The 13,026-nt window shown below is 68.2% G+C and overlaps 2 protein-coding genes across 3 annotated transcripts in view; one reads left to right on the top strand and one right to left on the bottom strand.

Moving 5' to 3' along the window:
• The window catches only part of BIN3 (bridging integrator 3), a 61,250-nt gene extending 59,307 nt beyond the window's left edge, over positions 1–1,943 (top strand). For both annotated transcript variants that reach the window (XM_054175233.1, XM_054175232.1), the window contains one exon: positions 1,765–1,943. In XM_054175233.1, the coding sequence (XP_054031208.1) occupies positions 1,765–1,911 (147 nt within the window). In that variant the 3' untranslated portion in view covers positions 1,912–1,943. The remainder of the gene's footprint in view (positions 1–1,764) is intronic.
• A 5,470-nt stretch (positions 1,944–7,413) lies between these two features.
• Positions 7,414–10,000, bottom strand: C31H8orf58 (chromosome 31 C8orf58 homolog). Its single transcript, XM_054175226.1, has 6 exons — positions 9,704–10,000; positions 8,542–9,038; positions 8,300–8,455; positions 7,807–7,885; positions 7,610–7,713; positions 7,414–7,528 (listed from the first exon to the last, which is right to left on the bottom strand). Exons 1-6 carry the CDS (start codon positions 9,747–9,749, stop codon positions 7,451–7,453), a joined length of 960 nt encoding a protein of 319 aa, XP_054031201.1. The 5' UTR covers positions 9,750–10,000; the 3' UTR covers positions 7,414–7,450.
• Between the last annotated feature and the right edge of the window lie 3,026 nt (positions 10,001–13,026).

Raw genomic sequence — 13,026 nt, 5'->3', positions numbered from 1 at the left:
CCCCTGGAGCTCAGCCAGTCCAACCCCCCCTGCCCCAGCAGGGCACCCACAGCACCCTGCCCAGGGGCACAGTGCCCAGGGGGGGTTGGGAGCTCTCCACACCAGGAGACTCCACAACCTCTCTGGGCAGCCTGCTCCAGGCCTCCAGCACCCTCACACCAAACAACTTTCTCCTCCTGGCTGCCACTTTGTGCCCCCTGCCCCTTGTGCTGTCCCTGGGCACCACTGGGCAGAGTCTGGCCCCAGCCTCTTGCCCCCCACAGCTGCTTCAGCTCTTGCTGAGCATTGCTCAGCTGCCCTCTGGGGCTGCTCTCCTCCAGGCTCTCAGCCTTTGCTGCCCCCAGAGCTGCTCCAGGCCCCTCAGCATCTTCCCAGCCCGCCCTGGACTCTCCCCAGCAGCTCTCTGTCCCTCTGCAGCCGGAGCCAGGGCTGCAGCTGTGTGCTCAGCAGGGCAGAGCAGAGGGGCAGCAGCAGCTCCTTTGCCCTGCTGCCCACACTCTCCTCCATGCCCACCCCCCCCCAGGACCCCGTTGGTCTCCTTGGCCCCAAGGACACTTTGCTGGCTCCTGGCCATGCAGTTGTCCCCCCAGCACTCCCAGGTGCTCCCTGGAGCTGCTGCCCAGCCCCTGCCCCGGGGCCGAGGCTGGCAGCAGGCAGCCCCCCGCCGCTCATCCCGGCCCTGGCACCCCCAGCACCCTCCTCCTGCCCTGCTTCCACCACAGCCACCCTCCAAGCTGAGAAGGGAGGTGGGGAAGGTGGGGAGGGGGGTTGCTGGGGGTGGGAAAACCCAACTGTGCCACACCCCCCCCCCCCCCCCCCCAGCCCCCAGCGCCAGGCTGGCTGCCAGCCCCCAGCGGGCACCACCACCCTGCTTCAGGCAGCCCTGTGCCATCTGCCTGCGCTTGACCCCCTGGCTCCCACTGCAGGAAATGCTGCTTGGATGCTGCAGTTAATTGGTGGTGTTAATTAGCACGTTATTACCCACCCCCCACCCCCCCAGCCCCTACCCTTCCCCAGCCCCCTCCCCACACACTTCCCCTGCTCCACGCAGGCTCCGGGCGATGCCAAGGCACTGCTGCTCGCCCTGGCAGGGCAGGGCAGGGCCAGCCCTGCTTCCAGTGGTGCCAGTGGGGGAAGCTGGGTGCTGAGGATGATGAAGGAGGGGTGCCAGGGGCAGCCCCCCCCAGCAGGCAGCTCCCCACACAGGCAGGGAGCTCCCCAGGCGGGCAGGGAGCGGCGGAGGGCAGCGTTGTTACAACGTGAGGAGCTGGAAGTGCCAAGCGTGGTTCCAGGGATGCCAGAGGGGCAAGCTGGGTGCTGGGAGGGTGCTGAGGAGGATGAAGGAGGGGTGCCAGGGGCAGCCCCCCCCAGCAGGCAGCTCCCCACACAGGCAGGGAGCTCCCCAGGCGGGCAGGGAGCGGCGGAGGGCAGCGTTGTTACAACGTGAGGAGCTGGAAGTGCCAAGCGTGGGTCCAGGGATGCCAGGGGGGCAAGCTGGGTGCTGGGAGGGTGCTGAGGAGGATGAAGGAGGGGTGCCAGGGGCAGCCCCCCCAGCAGGCAGCTCCCCAGCTGAGCAGGGAGCAGGGGAGGGCAGCGTTGGAAGCGTCCGAGGAGGGTCGGGGGCAGCAGCACCACATGGGAGAAGCTATTTTAGACACAGAGGCTGAGCCGGGGAGAGGGGAGAGGAGGAGGAGGGTGGAGGGGGGTGGGGGGAAGCTTCTTTCCCAGCCCCCCCTCCCCTGGCAGCCGTTTATTGGGTTGCAGGTTGTGTACTACAGCGAGATGCAGAAGATCTTCGGGGAGCTGGCGGCGCAGGTGGAGCGGCCGGGCCGCAGCGACGAGCAGCGCCAGCAGGAGAGCGACGCCAAGCTGGCCGAGCTCAGGGCCCTCTCCATCGTGGCTGACGACTGAGGGAGGTGGGAGGGGGGAAAGGGAGAGCTAGGCAGCGGGGATCCAGCCCCTTGCATCCCCCCCAGGCCCTCGCCCCCCTCGGCCAGCCGCCGCTCCGCTTCGCCTCGCTCCCCGCGGGGAGCTCCGGGGCTCGGCGCCCACCCACGGCTTTGCCCCCCGGGGGTGTTTGGGCTCTGGGTGAGCCCTGGGGGCGCCCCAGGGAGGAGCTGGGGGTGGCTCTGGCCCCTGGCTGCAGCCACTTCTTCTTGGCCTTCATTAGAGCGAGCCCTGGGTGCTGCTGCCCCTGCCCCGCTGGGTGCTGGAGCAGCCCTGCTCCTGCCCTGCCTGGGGTCAGCTCGAGTGCCCTTTGCCCACCTCCAGCACTGCTCTCAGGTGGTGGGTGGGCTTCAGAGGAGCCTTGGGAGTCTCCCCCTTCCAAGCTGGCATTCTGTGATTCTCAGCATCCAGCTGTGTGCCCAAGGGAACATCTGGGCCTGCCCCTGCCCCCTGCCCCTTCTTGCCTGCACTGGAGCAGGGACTCAGCACAGGGAGCAAGCCCTGGGTGCTGCTGCCCCTTCCTAGCTGCCAGCTTGCTGCTGGGGCAGCACTGCTCCAGCCCTGCCAGCACCTAACCAAGGCCTGGAGCTGGGCCAGGCTCCTTAACCAGGACTAAGCCACTCCTGGGCCATTCATTTAGTGCCTTTGGAGCCCAGGAGCCTCCCCCCAGGGAGGTTAAAACCTCTCAACTGCCCTTGGTGGAGGCAACAGAGGAGGGGGAGGAAGGGGCTGGGCACCCCCTGGCAAGCCTCCAGCAATGCCAGCTGCTGCACCCACCCCACATTTAACCACGAAGAGGACAAGATGCCCCCAGCCCCACAGCTGGGGGGGCACAGGGGGTGCCCAAAGGCACAGCACTGGCTCTGTAAGTGCCCACCCAGGGGGCTTGGGGAGCCCAGAAGGGAAGATAAGGAGAGGGGAAAGGATGCAAAAGGGAAATGCAAGCCCAGGGAAGGTTTGGGGTGGGGGCTGCAGAGCCAGAGCTGCCCCCCCTGGCTGCTTGTGTTGGGCTGGGGGGGAGGGGGAAACACCCAGAGGTGGAGGGCTCCCCCACTCCTCAAATAAAAGTTTCTGGCAGCACAGAGGCAGGGTTTGTGTCCCGGGGGGGTGGTTAGGGATGCAGGGTGCCAAGGCTGGGCTGCTGCTGCCCTCTGCTGCCATCTGCCAGCCAGTGCCACCCTGCAGAGCAGGCAGCTGGGCCTGGGGCCTTGCTTCCCAGCCCTCTGGCTCCAGAGCTGTGGGGTTGGCAGTTGGAGAAAGGTTTTAAGGGGTGGGAAAGATAAATTGAGGGGGAAGGGAGGGAGGAGGTTGAAGAGCCTCTGCCCCCCCCACCCCCAAAGAAAGAAGGAAAGAAGAAGGCTGCAGCAAAGCACAAACCACAGCAGGCTTGCAGCCTCAGCTGGGGGGGAAGGGGGCTTGGGCACATGGAGGAGCTGCAGGAGCCAGCCTGTCCCTCTGTGGAGCCAGCTGCAGCCAAGAAGCCTGCCCTGGGCACCCTGGCACCAAGAGACCCCCTCCCAGCTGCTGGGCAGAGCAGCCTGGTGCTTTGGGGGCCTCCAGCCTCAGCCAGTCCCCAGCTGTGGGTCCAGCCCAGGGCATGGAGGTGGCCTCATGCCCCATCTCCAGCCCACACAAGATCTCCTCCCTCAGGGGCTCCCCTTAGGCACCAGAACACAGCCCCCAGCTGGCACAAGGCCTGCAGGGAGAGAGCTGGGACAGAAGGAGCTCCCTGGGGACCTTGCACCATCCCTGGCCAGGTGGTGGCTTCCAGGGAGGCTTCCCAGGGCCTCCTTCCCCCTCCAGCATCCAGCAGATCTTCATCAAGCAGCCTAGGAGAGAGGAGAAGGGGTGACAGGCAGCTGGCAAAAGGTGGCACCCACGTCCCAGCTCAGTCCCAGAAGGAGCTGGGTTGGTCCTGGAGCTCAAGCATCAACCCAGCCCTGCCAGGGCACCACCAAACCCTGGCCCTCAGCACCACAGCTCCGTGGCCCTGAAAGCCCTCCAGGGCTGGGGGCTCCACCACTGCCCTGGGCAGCCTGGGGCAGGCCTGGACAGCCCTCAAGGGGCAGAAATTGTTCCTCATGGCCAAGCTGAACCTGCCCTGGGGGAGCTTGAGGCCATTGCCTCTTGTCCTGTCCCATGGGAGCAGAGCCCAACCCCCACCTGGCTCCAGCCTCCTCTCAGGGAGCTGCAGAGAGCAAGGAGGTCTCCCTCAGCCTCCCTCTCCCCAGCTCCCTCAGCTGCTCCTCTCCAGCCCCTTCCCCAGCTCTGCTGCCCTTCTCTGGCCCTGCTCCAGCCCTCAGTGTCCTGGGAGTGAGGAGCCCAGCCCTGAGCCCAGCCCTCAGAGCACCCAGGGCTGCCCCAGACCTCGGCCAGGTGCCCCTGGGGCCAACCCAAACCTCCTCCCCCAGCAGGGAGAGCTTCATCTGCCCTGGGCTGTTCCCTGCCAGCCCATGCTGGGCCAGGTGGGAGCAAACCCCGAGGGGCTGCCAAGGTTACCCAGAGCAGGGCTGCAGGAGCTGAGCATCCCCCCCAGGGCTCTCCCGCGGGGGATGTGTTGGGAGCAGAGCCCTGGCAGACCCTGTGCCGGCTCCAGAGCGGGCAGGGGTCCCTGGCAGGGTGGGCAGTGCCCACGGGGGGGGGCTGGAGGTGCCACACTCCTCTCTGAAGCCGAATTCAACCCCCCCGAGCTCGCCAAAACCCGGAGTGGGTTTGCCCACGGCACTGTGGCTCAGCCCTTAGCAGAGCTGCCAGCTGAACCCCAGCCCTCTGCCTCCCCTCCACCCCTCCCCTCCACCATGCTGCCCCTGCTCAGCTCCTCCTCGCCCCCAGCTCCTCCTCCTCCTCGCCCCCTCCTGCTGTCCCAGCACTCCAGAGGGGTTTCTCTGAGGGAAGCTTCCCCAGAGCAGGGCAAACACAAAGCTGCTCCTGTGCCAGGGCTTAGTGCCACACACCAGCAGGGCAGCTCCAGGCTTCACCTCCTCTCCTGGAAGTGGCCAACGACCTGGCTCCCCAGCACCCCCAGGAGCCCAGCAGCAGCAGGGAGAAGGCCAAGGAACCCTGCAAGCACTGCTGGCTGAAGACCAGCAGCAGCCAGACCTCCAAGGGGCAGAGGGGAGATGCCACTGCCTGGAGGTGCCCCTCACCACTGCTGGCTGAAGACCAGCAGCAGCCAGGCCTCCAAGGGGCAGAGGGGAGATGCCACTGCCTGGAGGTGCCCCTCACCACTGCTGGCTGAAGACCAGCAGCAGCCAGGCCTCCAAGGGGCAGAGGGGAGATGCCACTGCCTGGAGGTGCCCCTCACCACTGCTGGCTGAAGACCAGCAGCAGCCAGACCTCCAAGGGGCAGAGGGGAGATGCCACTGCCTGGAGGTGCCCCTCACCACCTCATGCCTCCCCCACAAGCATGGGGACAGCACCAGGGTGGAGCCCCCCCCACGATGGGGACCATTCCCTGCCACCCAGCACAACTTCCTCCTCTTTCCTCTCCAGCAGGGCCAGGGAATGAGCCTGGTCACATCCCAACACCCCAACTCTCCTCCTCTTCCTCCCTCCCTCCTCTTCTAAGGCCAGGCTGGATATGGCTGTGAGCAACCTGCCCTAGTGTGAGGTGTCCCTGCCCACGGCAGGGGGGTTGGAGCTGGCTGAGCCTTGAGGACCCTTCCAACCCTGACAATTCTGTGACCCTACCCTGGGACAAGACCCCCAGGGGGCACAAGCAGGTGCTGCAGATGCCAGCTGCCCCCCTCCCACCAAGCAGCCCCAGCAGCAGCCCCCCCCAAAAGCCAAGGCCTTTCCCCTCAGGCTGGCTGAATGAACCCTTCCCAGGGCTGCCAGCACCACCACACCTCTGCTCTTGCCCCTTGGTTTGCTTCCTTGGGTGCCCAGGAGCCTTCCCTTGCCCAGGGTGATCTGGGGACACCAGGCTCATCCCCCCCAGAGAGCAAACCTCCCTCCTCCTCACCTTGACCCTGCATTAGCATCATCCAGAGTGGCCTCAGCATGCCCCAGAGGGGCCTCAGCATCCTCTTTGGGGTCTGCCCCCAGGCTGGGGTGCCAGCACTGAGGGGGCAGAAGAGCTGCCAGAGGGCTGGGTGGGAGCCCAGGGCTGGCTGCTCTGAGCCCTAGAGCAGAGAGGTCCTCTCTGACCACAGACACCACCCTCAAACCCAACCCTGTGTGGCCAAAGCACCCAGGCAGGGAGGTCCCTGGGGCTTCAGGGCTGGCCTGGGTGAGGGTCCAGGAGGGGAGGGGGCTGCCTAGAGCTCACCCCACAGTGGGGACACTTTCTGGTCCTTGTCACCTCGCCTGAGTCCCTCCAGCCCCCTTGCTCCTCAGCTTGCTGAGACCACCCCAGGTGGCTCAGGGAGCGGATGGGAGGCAATGGGAAGAGTTTCACTACCAGGGAAGAGGGAAACAAGGACCACAAGACCCCAGGAGCTCCGGGAAACCTCCACACCTCCAGCCAGAGACCACCCCCCTGCCGTTCCCCCCCTCCCCCCGAGGGATGGGCACTCACCTTCCCAGGGAGGCAGCAGTGGGATGCAGGAGGCTGGAGCCAGGGCTCCTGGGATGGTGGGAACGGGGCTGGGGTGCCCGGGAAGCACTGCTGGGAAGGGGAAACAGGGCAGGAACGGGCAGGGAAAACGGGGAGGGGGTGGAGGGAGGGTGTAGAGGAGGTGAGGAGGGGGGTGGGAGGGTACCCGGTGGCCGAGCCGGGGCTTGCAGGCAGCTCTCACCAGCATCCTCCGGGGCTGTGCTCCCTGGTCCTCCACCGCCGGGCCGAGCGCAGCGGGAGGGGCTCCCGGGAGGGGCTCCCGGGAGGGGCTCCCGGGAGGGGCTCCTCCCCCCCCCCCCCCCCAAGCCTCAGCTGGAAGATCATCTCCCCTCCCACCGCCCCCAAGCCCCCCCCGGGGCTGGGCGGCGCTCCAAGGGGGACCACCTCGGAGGACCACTTTGTCCTCCCCCCCATAGGATGCCATCAGGAGCAACCCTCCCCACGCCGGGCGAGGACCCGCCCCCCCCCCCCCCCCATCCCGGTGCCCCTTCCCCACCCACCTGCAGCAGCAGCTCGGGGGGGGGGGGGGGGGGATGAGCTTCAAGCCCCCCCAGACGTTGTGGGACCCCACCCGGGGCTGACCGTGGAGGAGATCCGGGATGGGGGCGGGGGGGGGACAAGAGGGGCTGGGAAAAGCCGTCGGCGGTGACGTAGCTTTGCGTGACGTCACGGGGGGAGGTGAGGTCGCGGAGTGACGTCACCGCGCAGCTGCCCATGACCTCACAATGACCCTGGCCGGCTCTGACAGTGCCAAGTCTTTATTGGGTGGAAAAATGAGGATTTGGGGGGGGGGGGGGGTGTGGCAGCAGGTCGGGGACCGGCCCCGGGGGGGTGTGACGTCAGAGGGCGGGGTGTGACGTCAGAGGTGCAGCGTTGTTCCTCCATCCGAGGGGGGAAGGGAGGGCGGGGGGAGGAGGAGGGGTCCGGGCCGCCCCTCCAAGCCCCCTACCTGCAGCGCCCCCCCCGGAGGGAGCGGCGAGCCAGGCGAGTGAGCAGCAGCTTCACCCTGCCCCAGCGCCCGTCCTGCCGGCAGAAACGGCACCAGTGAGGGGGGGGACACGCACACGGAGACCCCAACCCGCCCCCCTCACCCACCCCCCTCACCTTGTCTGCTGCTGGGGGGCTCCCCCCACTCTCGCAGGGATCCAGCAGGTTGGGGGAGCTGGCAGAGTGCCCCCAGGTCCTCCTGCACGGCCCAGGGTCAGGGGCTGCGTGGGGGAGGGGGACAAAGGGGGTGAGGAGGGGGAGATAAAGGGGGTGTGGGGGTGGTCCCACCACCCCTCTCTCCTCCCCCTGCTCACCTGGAGCCTGGCTGTCGGAGCAGGAGCGTGGCCGGAAGCGCTCCCCCCTCCACACCGCGTCCTGGGGGGGCTGGGGGTGCTGAGGGGAGGCAGGGGGTGAGCTGGGAACACCCCCCCCCAGGACCACCCTGCACCCTCCCCGGGTAAGGTTGCCCCCTTCCCCCCTCATCTTCCTCCCCACAGTCTCCCAGGGGGTGAACTAGAGCCCCTCAGCACTCCTCCACCATGGCCCCCCCCCAACATCCTCCCAAGGGGTGAGCTGGGACCACCCCCTGCCCCCCCCCAATCTTGTTCCCCACATCCTCCCAGGCAGGAGCCAGGACCACCCCCAGCACCCATGGACAACTCATCCTCCCGGGGGGGTGATCTGGGACCCCCAATCTTCCTCCATCACACCCTACCCCACCCCCCCACCCCCCCGCGCCCCCACTATCCTCCCAGGGCTGAACTGAGCCCCCTCAGCAGCACCCTCACAGCCTCCCCCGGCCCTCACCGTGGTGTCGGGGTGGCTGTGCCCAGCCTGTGCCACCTGCTGCCTCAGGAGCAGGTTGTCCTGCTGCAGCCGCGCCAGGTGCTCCAGCAGCTGGCAGACGTGTTCCAGGTACTGCAGCCCCTGCCCTGGCACCGGCACCGTCGCCTCGGGCACAGCCTGCGGGTGAGGGGGGCACTGCATGGCTCCCAGCCAGCCGATCCCCCTCCTCCCCAGCCACAGCTTCCCTCTCCCCCATCTCTCACCGCTCCGTCAGGGTGCTCCACCTCGGGCTCCTCCTGCCGCCGGGACTCCCGTGCCAGCTGTGCCCACAGTTTGGCTGTGCTGGCGCCGTGCCGGCCCGGCTGGCGCGGGCATCGCCCCGGTGCCCGCTGCCTCCTGCTCCGCTGTGCCGCCTGCAGCAGTCTCTTACTGCCCGAGCGGCTGTGGTGCGGCCGGGAAGGTTCTGCGCCAGGCTCCCCCCCGGCCGGGAGGCTCTGGGGGAGGGAGAAGCTGCTGCGGGAGCCCAGGGGGGTGAGGGGCGAGTGCTCGTTGCTGGGCATCTCCACCCCGGAGTCCTCCGACTCGCACCTGGGGAGCTGCCGGCTTGCCGGGGGGCTGCTGGAGGAGAGGGCTGGCCCTGCCGAGGGTCCCCAGCCGCTCACCGCCCCCCCGCGGGGCCGCTCTGGGCTCTCCCGCAGCCGGCGGTAGATGCTGGCAGAGGTGCCAACCACGCAGCTCTCCGCAGTCTCCCAGGGACCATCTGCGGGGCGAAGGGGGCACGGCTGGGGTCCTCGGGCAGGGCGAGGAGCCCACCGCCCCTCCTATCCCCCACAGCCACCCTACACCAGCTCCGGCCGTGCCCACTGCCATGCCGAATGCCAGTCCCCCTGCCCGGTGACCCGGCTCCAGAGGGTGCCCCCGGCCCTGCCCCGTGCTGGGGGGTGCCCATCCCGTGGTGGCACAGTCGCCACTGCTCCCAGACTCCCATCCCCACACCCACCCCATCCTCCCAAACCACTTTGAGAAGCACCAACCACCCTCACCCCGACCTGCACGAGTGGGTGCCCTCATCCCCCCCGCCCCCAGCTCGGTGCCAGCCACCCCCAGGGCACAGCAGGGCTGCAGGACCCATCCCCCAGCACAGGATGGCTCCAGGGACCACCAGCTTCTCACACTTGTGCCCACAGCGTGGGGGACACCACCTGCCGATGCAGAGCTCGGGGTGGGCTCATGGGGTGGTGCTGGGCGGGGGTCTCACCCCCTGTCCTCAACCAGCCCACAGCAGAGGGCTCAGGGAGGTCGGGAGCAAAGCTTTGGCCTCCTCTCTATACTCCCTTTGGGGTTCAGAGCTTCCCACCCTCGCCACACCCTCCAGAGACCCTTGCTTAAGGCTCAGCCCTCACCCCCCAGCACCCCCAGACTCACAGCAGCTGAACCTCCTCTTCCAGCCACCGCAGGAGCCGCCCCACATCTCGGCAGCCTCCGGCCGGGAGCCAGTCCCCAGCTGCCTTTTATAGCCTCCCCAGGCAGCCCCGGGCCCGGGGAGCCGCAGCACCTCCTCACAGGACTGGTTCCCAACTGGTTCCTGGCAGGAGCTGGGACTTGGTGCTACTGGCTGGACCGGTGGTGAAGGGCTGCCCTCCCAGCCCCCACTGGGAACGGCGAGAGAGGCTGCTCGGGAAGCTGCCAGCCAGCCCCACGGCTCAGGGCTCTGGATTCATTGGGCAGGGGTCCCCCGGGGAGCCCAGACCCCTGCCCTGCCGCTGCGGGGGTCCCAGATCCCTGCTCTGCGGCTGCGGGGGTCCCCCGGCGATCCCAGACCCCTGCCCTACCCCTACCCTGCCCCTGCGGGGGTCCCCCGGCGATCCCAGACCCCTGCCCTACCCCTACCCTGCCCCTGCGGGGGTCTCCTGGAGAGCCCAGACCCCTGCCCTGTCTCAGAAGCGGCCCAGGGAGCCCAGACCCCTGCCCTGCCGCTGCGAGGGTCCCAGATCCCTGCTCTGCGGCTGCGAGGGTCCCCCGGCGATCCCAGACCCCTGCCCTACCGCTGCGGGGGTCCCCCGGCGATCCCAGACCCCTGCCCTGCCCCTGCGGGGGTCCCCCGGCGATCCCAGACCCCTGCCCTACCGCTGCCCTGCCCCTGCGGGGCCCCCCCGGCGATCCCAGCCCCCTGCCCTGTCTCAGGACCCTCCCAAGGATCCCAGATCGCTGCCCTGCTGCGGGAGGCACTCACCCTGCACCCCCCGTGGAGCCCGAGGCCGGTGCCGGCCCTGGCACGGAGCTGGCAGCGGGAGGCTGTGGCCAGCCCCCGGCACACCCCCGGGGGACAATCCTGCTGTTCAGCAGCCACATGAATCCCAGCAATGCCCGGGGGGGGGCTGCCCCCCTCCGGCGGCCTCCCAGCACAGCCAGCAGCCCCCAGCCCACGCTCCCGGTCTCCACGGGCAGCGTGGGACGGCCCCACGTGCCAAGGGGCCACGGGCTCCCGGGCACGGCGCCCGCCCAGCCTCCGACAGACTTCCTCGGAGCTCAGACCCCTCCTCTGGGGGGGGTCACAAGGGGTTCCCCAACTCCAGCTGAGCTCAAACCTCCTCCCTGGCAGCTGCCACTAGGCTGGGGAGGGTCTGAGGGTGCCCCTCAAAGCCACAGCTCCGGCTCAGAGCCCCCCAATATCTCCTAAGCTTTGCTGCTTGGAAGGGGGGTACCCAGCACAGCCTGAGCTGGGGGTGGGGGGCACCTAAAGATGGGGGGAGGGCTCCTGAACCCCAGCAAGCTCCAACCCGGGGCAGGCAGGGACACACAACCCCCCAGCCCAGGCACTGGGAGGCAAATCCCAGTTTGAATTCCCAGTACAGGCAGCAGCCTGCGCTCCTCCCAGCATGGGGGGTGGGGGTGGGAGTGGGAGGGGTGGTCGTGGAACGACACAAAGCGGGGGGGGGGGTCCATGGACCCCCTTCAACACGGACACCGCACATTGAGGGGTGCCGGGAGCCCCTCCAGCACAAATAACACTGATTGGGGGGTGCCAGGACCCCCTGCATCCTCCCCCGTGAACTTAGGGGGTGCCAAGGACCCCCTGCGTCCTCCCCCGTGAACTTAGGGGGCCCCAAGGACCTCCAGAGACATCCCCCCCCCCCTCACTTCAGCACAGAAGCCGCAAGTTGGGGGGAGGGGGATGGTGCCAGGGAGGGGGATGGTGCCAGGGAGGGGGATGGTGCCAGGGAGCTCCAGGGCCCCCTCCAGCACAGACCGCCCCCTCCCCCCCCAAGCAGGGCTCCATGAGGATCCTCTTCCAGCAAGAACTTGGCAGACCCCCAAGCCAGGACCCCAAGGACTCCCCCTCAGCTGTATGGGGCTGGGGGGGTCCCCCATAGCCCCAGGTGCCCCAAACTCACCCTGCTGCAGCTGCACTCTGAAGACTCTGCGGCGACGCAGCATGGCCAGGCTTGGGGTGGGGGGACACGGGGTGGGGGGACACAGAGCGGAGAGGAGGGGGCGGAGGACGACACCGGGCAGGGGGCAGCGGGGAGGGCTCGGCGGGGTCCGGGCAGGACGATTCCGCTGCTCCTCCGCTGCCTTATGGGGCGGGGCGGGGGTGGGGGCAGCACCTTTGCTCCCAGCTGCGGCTTTGTGCTACGGCCGGGAGGGGTAGGGGGGTGGGGGTCAAAGCCTCCGATCCCACCCAGGTGAAAAAGGGTTTATTGCCCTGCCCTTCCTTTCCCCTCCCCTTTCCCTTCCCTTCCCCCTCCTCTCCTCTCCTCTCCTCTCCCCTTCCCTTCCCTCCCCTTCCTTTCCCTCTCCCCTTCACCCTCCCCTCCCCATGCACCGAGATGGAGCTGCTGGAGATGGGCAGGAGAGGTGGGGCAGGAGGGTCTCCATCCCTGGGGAGCAGAGTCATGGAATGCTTTAGGTGGGAAGGGACCTTTAAAGCTCCTCCAGTCCAGCCCCCTCTCCCCCCCTGCAGCCAGCAGGGACACCCCCAGCCAGAGCAGGTTGCTCAGAGCCCTCCACACACACAGCCTGGCCTGGGGTGGTGCCAGGGATGGGGCCAGCTCCAACCTCTCTGGGTATATGGTGCCAGGGTCTCACCACCCTCAGGGGCAAACATCTCTGCCTTCTCCCCAAGTCTGAATCTCCCTCTTAGGAGCTCGAACCACCCCCCCTTGGCCTGGCACACCAGGCCCTGCCAAATGAGCTCTTCATTAGAGACACCAGCACCGAGCAGGGCTGGGCTGCAGCTCGCTGAGGGCTGAGCACAACTCTCCCCCTGCCTGCAAGGGACCCCAGGCAGGACCCCGGGCTGAGAGACCCTGGGCAAAGGGACCCCAGGACCTGATAGGGACACTGGGCAAAGGGCCTGGGCAGAGGGATGCCAGGACCTGGCTGGGGGACCTCAGGACCTGGCAGGGAGCCTGGGCAGAGGGGACCCCAGGATCTGATGGGGACACTGGGCAAAGGGGTGTCAGGACATGGCTGAGTGACCCCAGGACCTGGCAGGGAGCCCGGGCAGAAGGGACCCCAGGACCTGGCAGGGAGCCCGGGCAGAAGGGGCTGCTCCTCCCCCGGGCTCACCCAGGAGCTGCTGCTAAGGTAACTCCAAGCCCATCTCCGTGCAGAGAGGCACGAAGGAGGGGGGAGGGCAGCGATAAGAGCCCACCTGGGCCCCCACAGGACAAAGACCTCTGCCAACAACCCGCAATAAACCCCTGACACCTCCCAGGGACCCTCCCAGAGCAGGGAGGGGACAC

This window comes from Dryobates pubescens, chromosome 31 (assembly GCF_014839835.1).
Source record: "Dryobates pubescens isolate bDryPub1 chromosome 31, bDryPub1.pri, whole genome shotgun sequence".
NCBI lineage: Eukaryota > Metazoa > Chordata > Aves > Piciformes > Picidae > Dryobates > Dryobates pubescens.
The sequence above is the reverse complement of the archived record's forward strand: the minus strand, read 5'-3'. Positions and strand labels throughout refer to the sequence as shown.

Coding starts and splice junctions, on each gene's coding strand:
- C31H8orf58 (XM_054175226.1), bottom strand. CDS start 9,749: ATGTGGGGCGGCTCCTGCGGTGGCTGGAAGAGGAGGTTCAGCTGCT. Junction 9,039..9,703: donor GAAGAGGAGGTTCAGCTGCT/GTGAGTCTGGGG, acceptor TTCGCCCCGCAG/ATGGTCCCTGGGAGACTGCG. Junction 8,456..8,541: donor TGGAGCACCCTGACGGAGCG/GTGAGAGATGGG, acceptor CCTCACCCGCAG/GCTGTGCCCGAGGCGACGGT.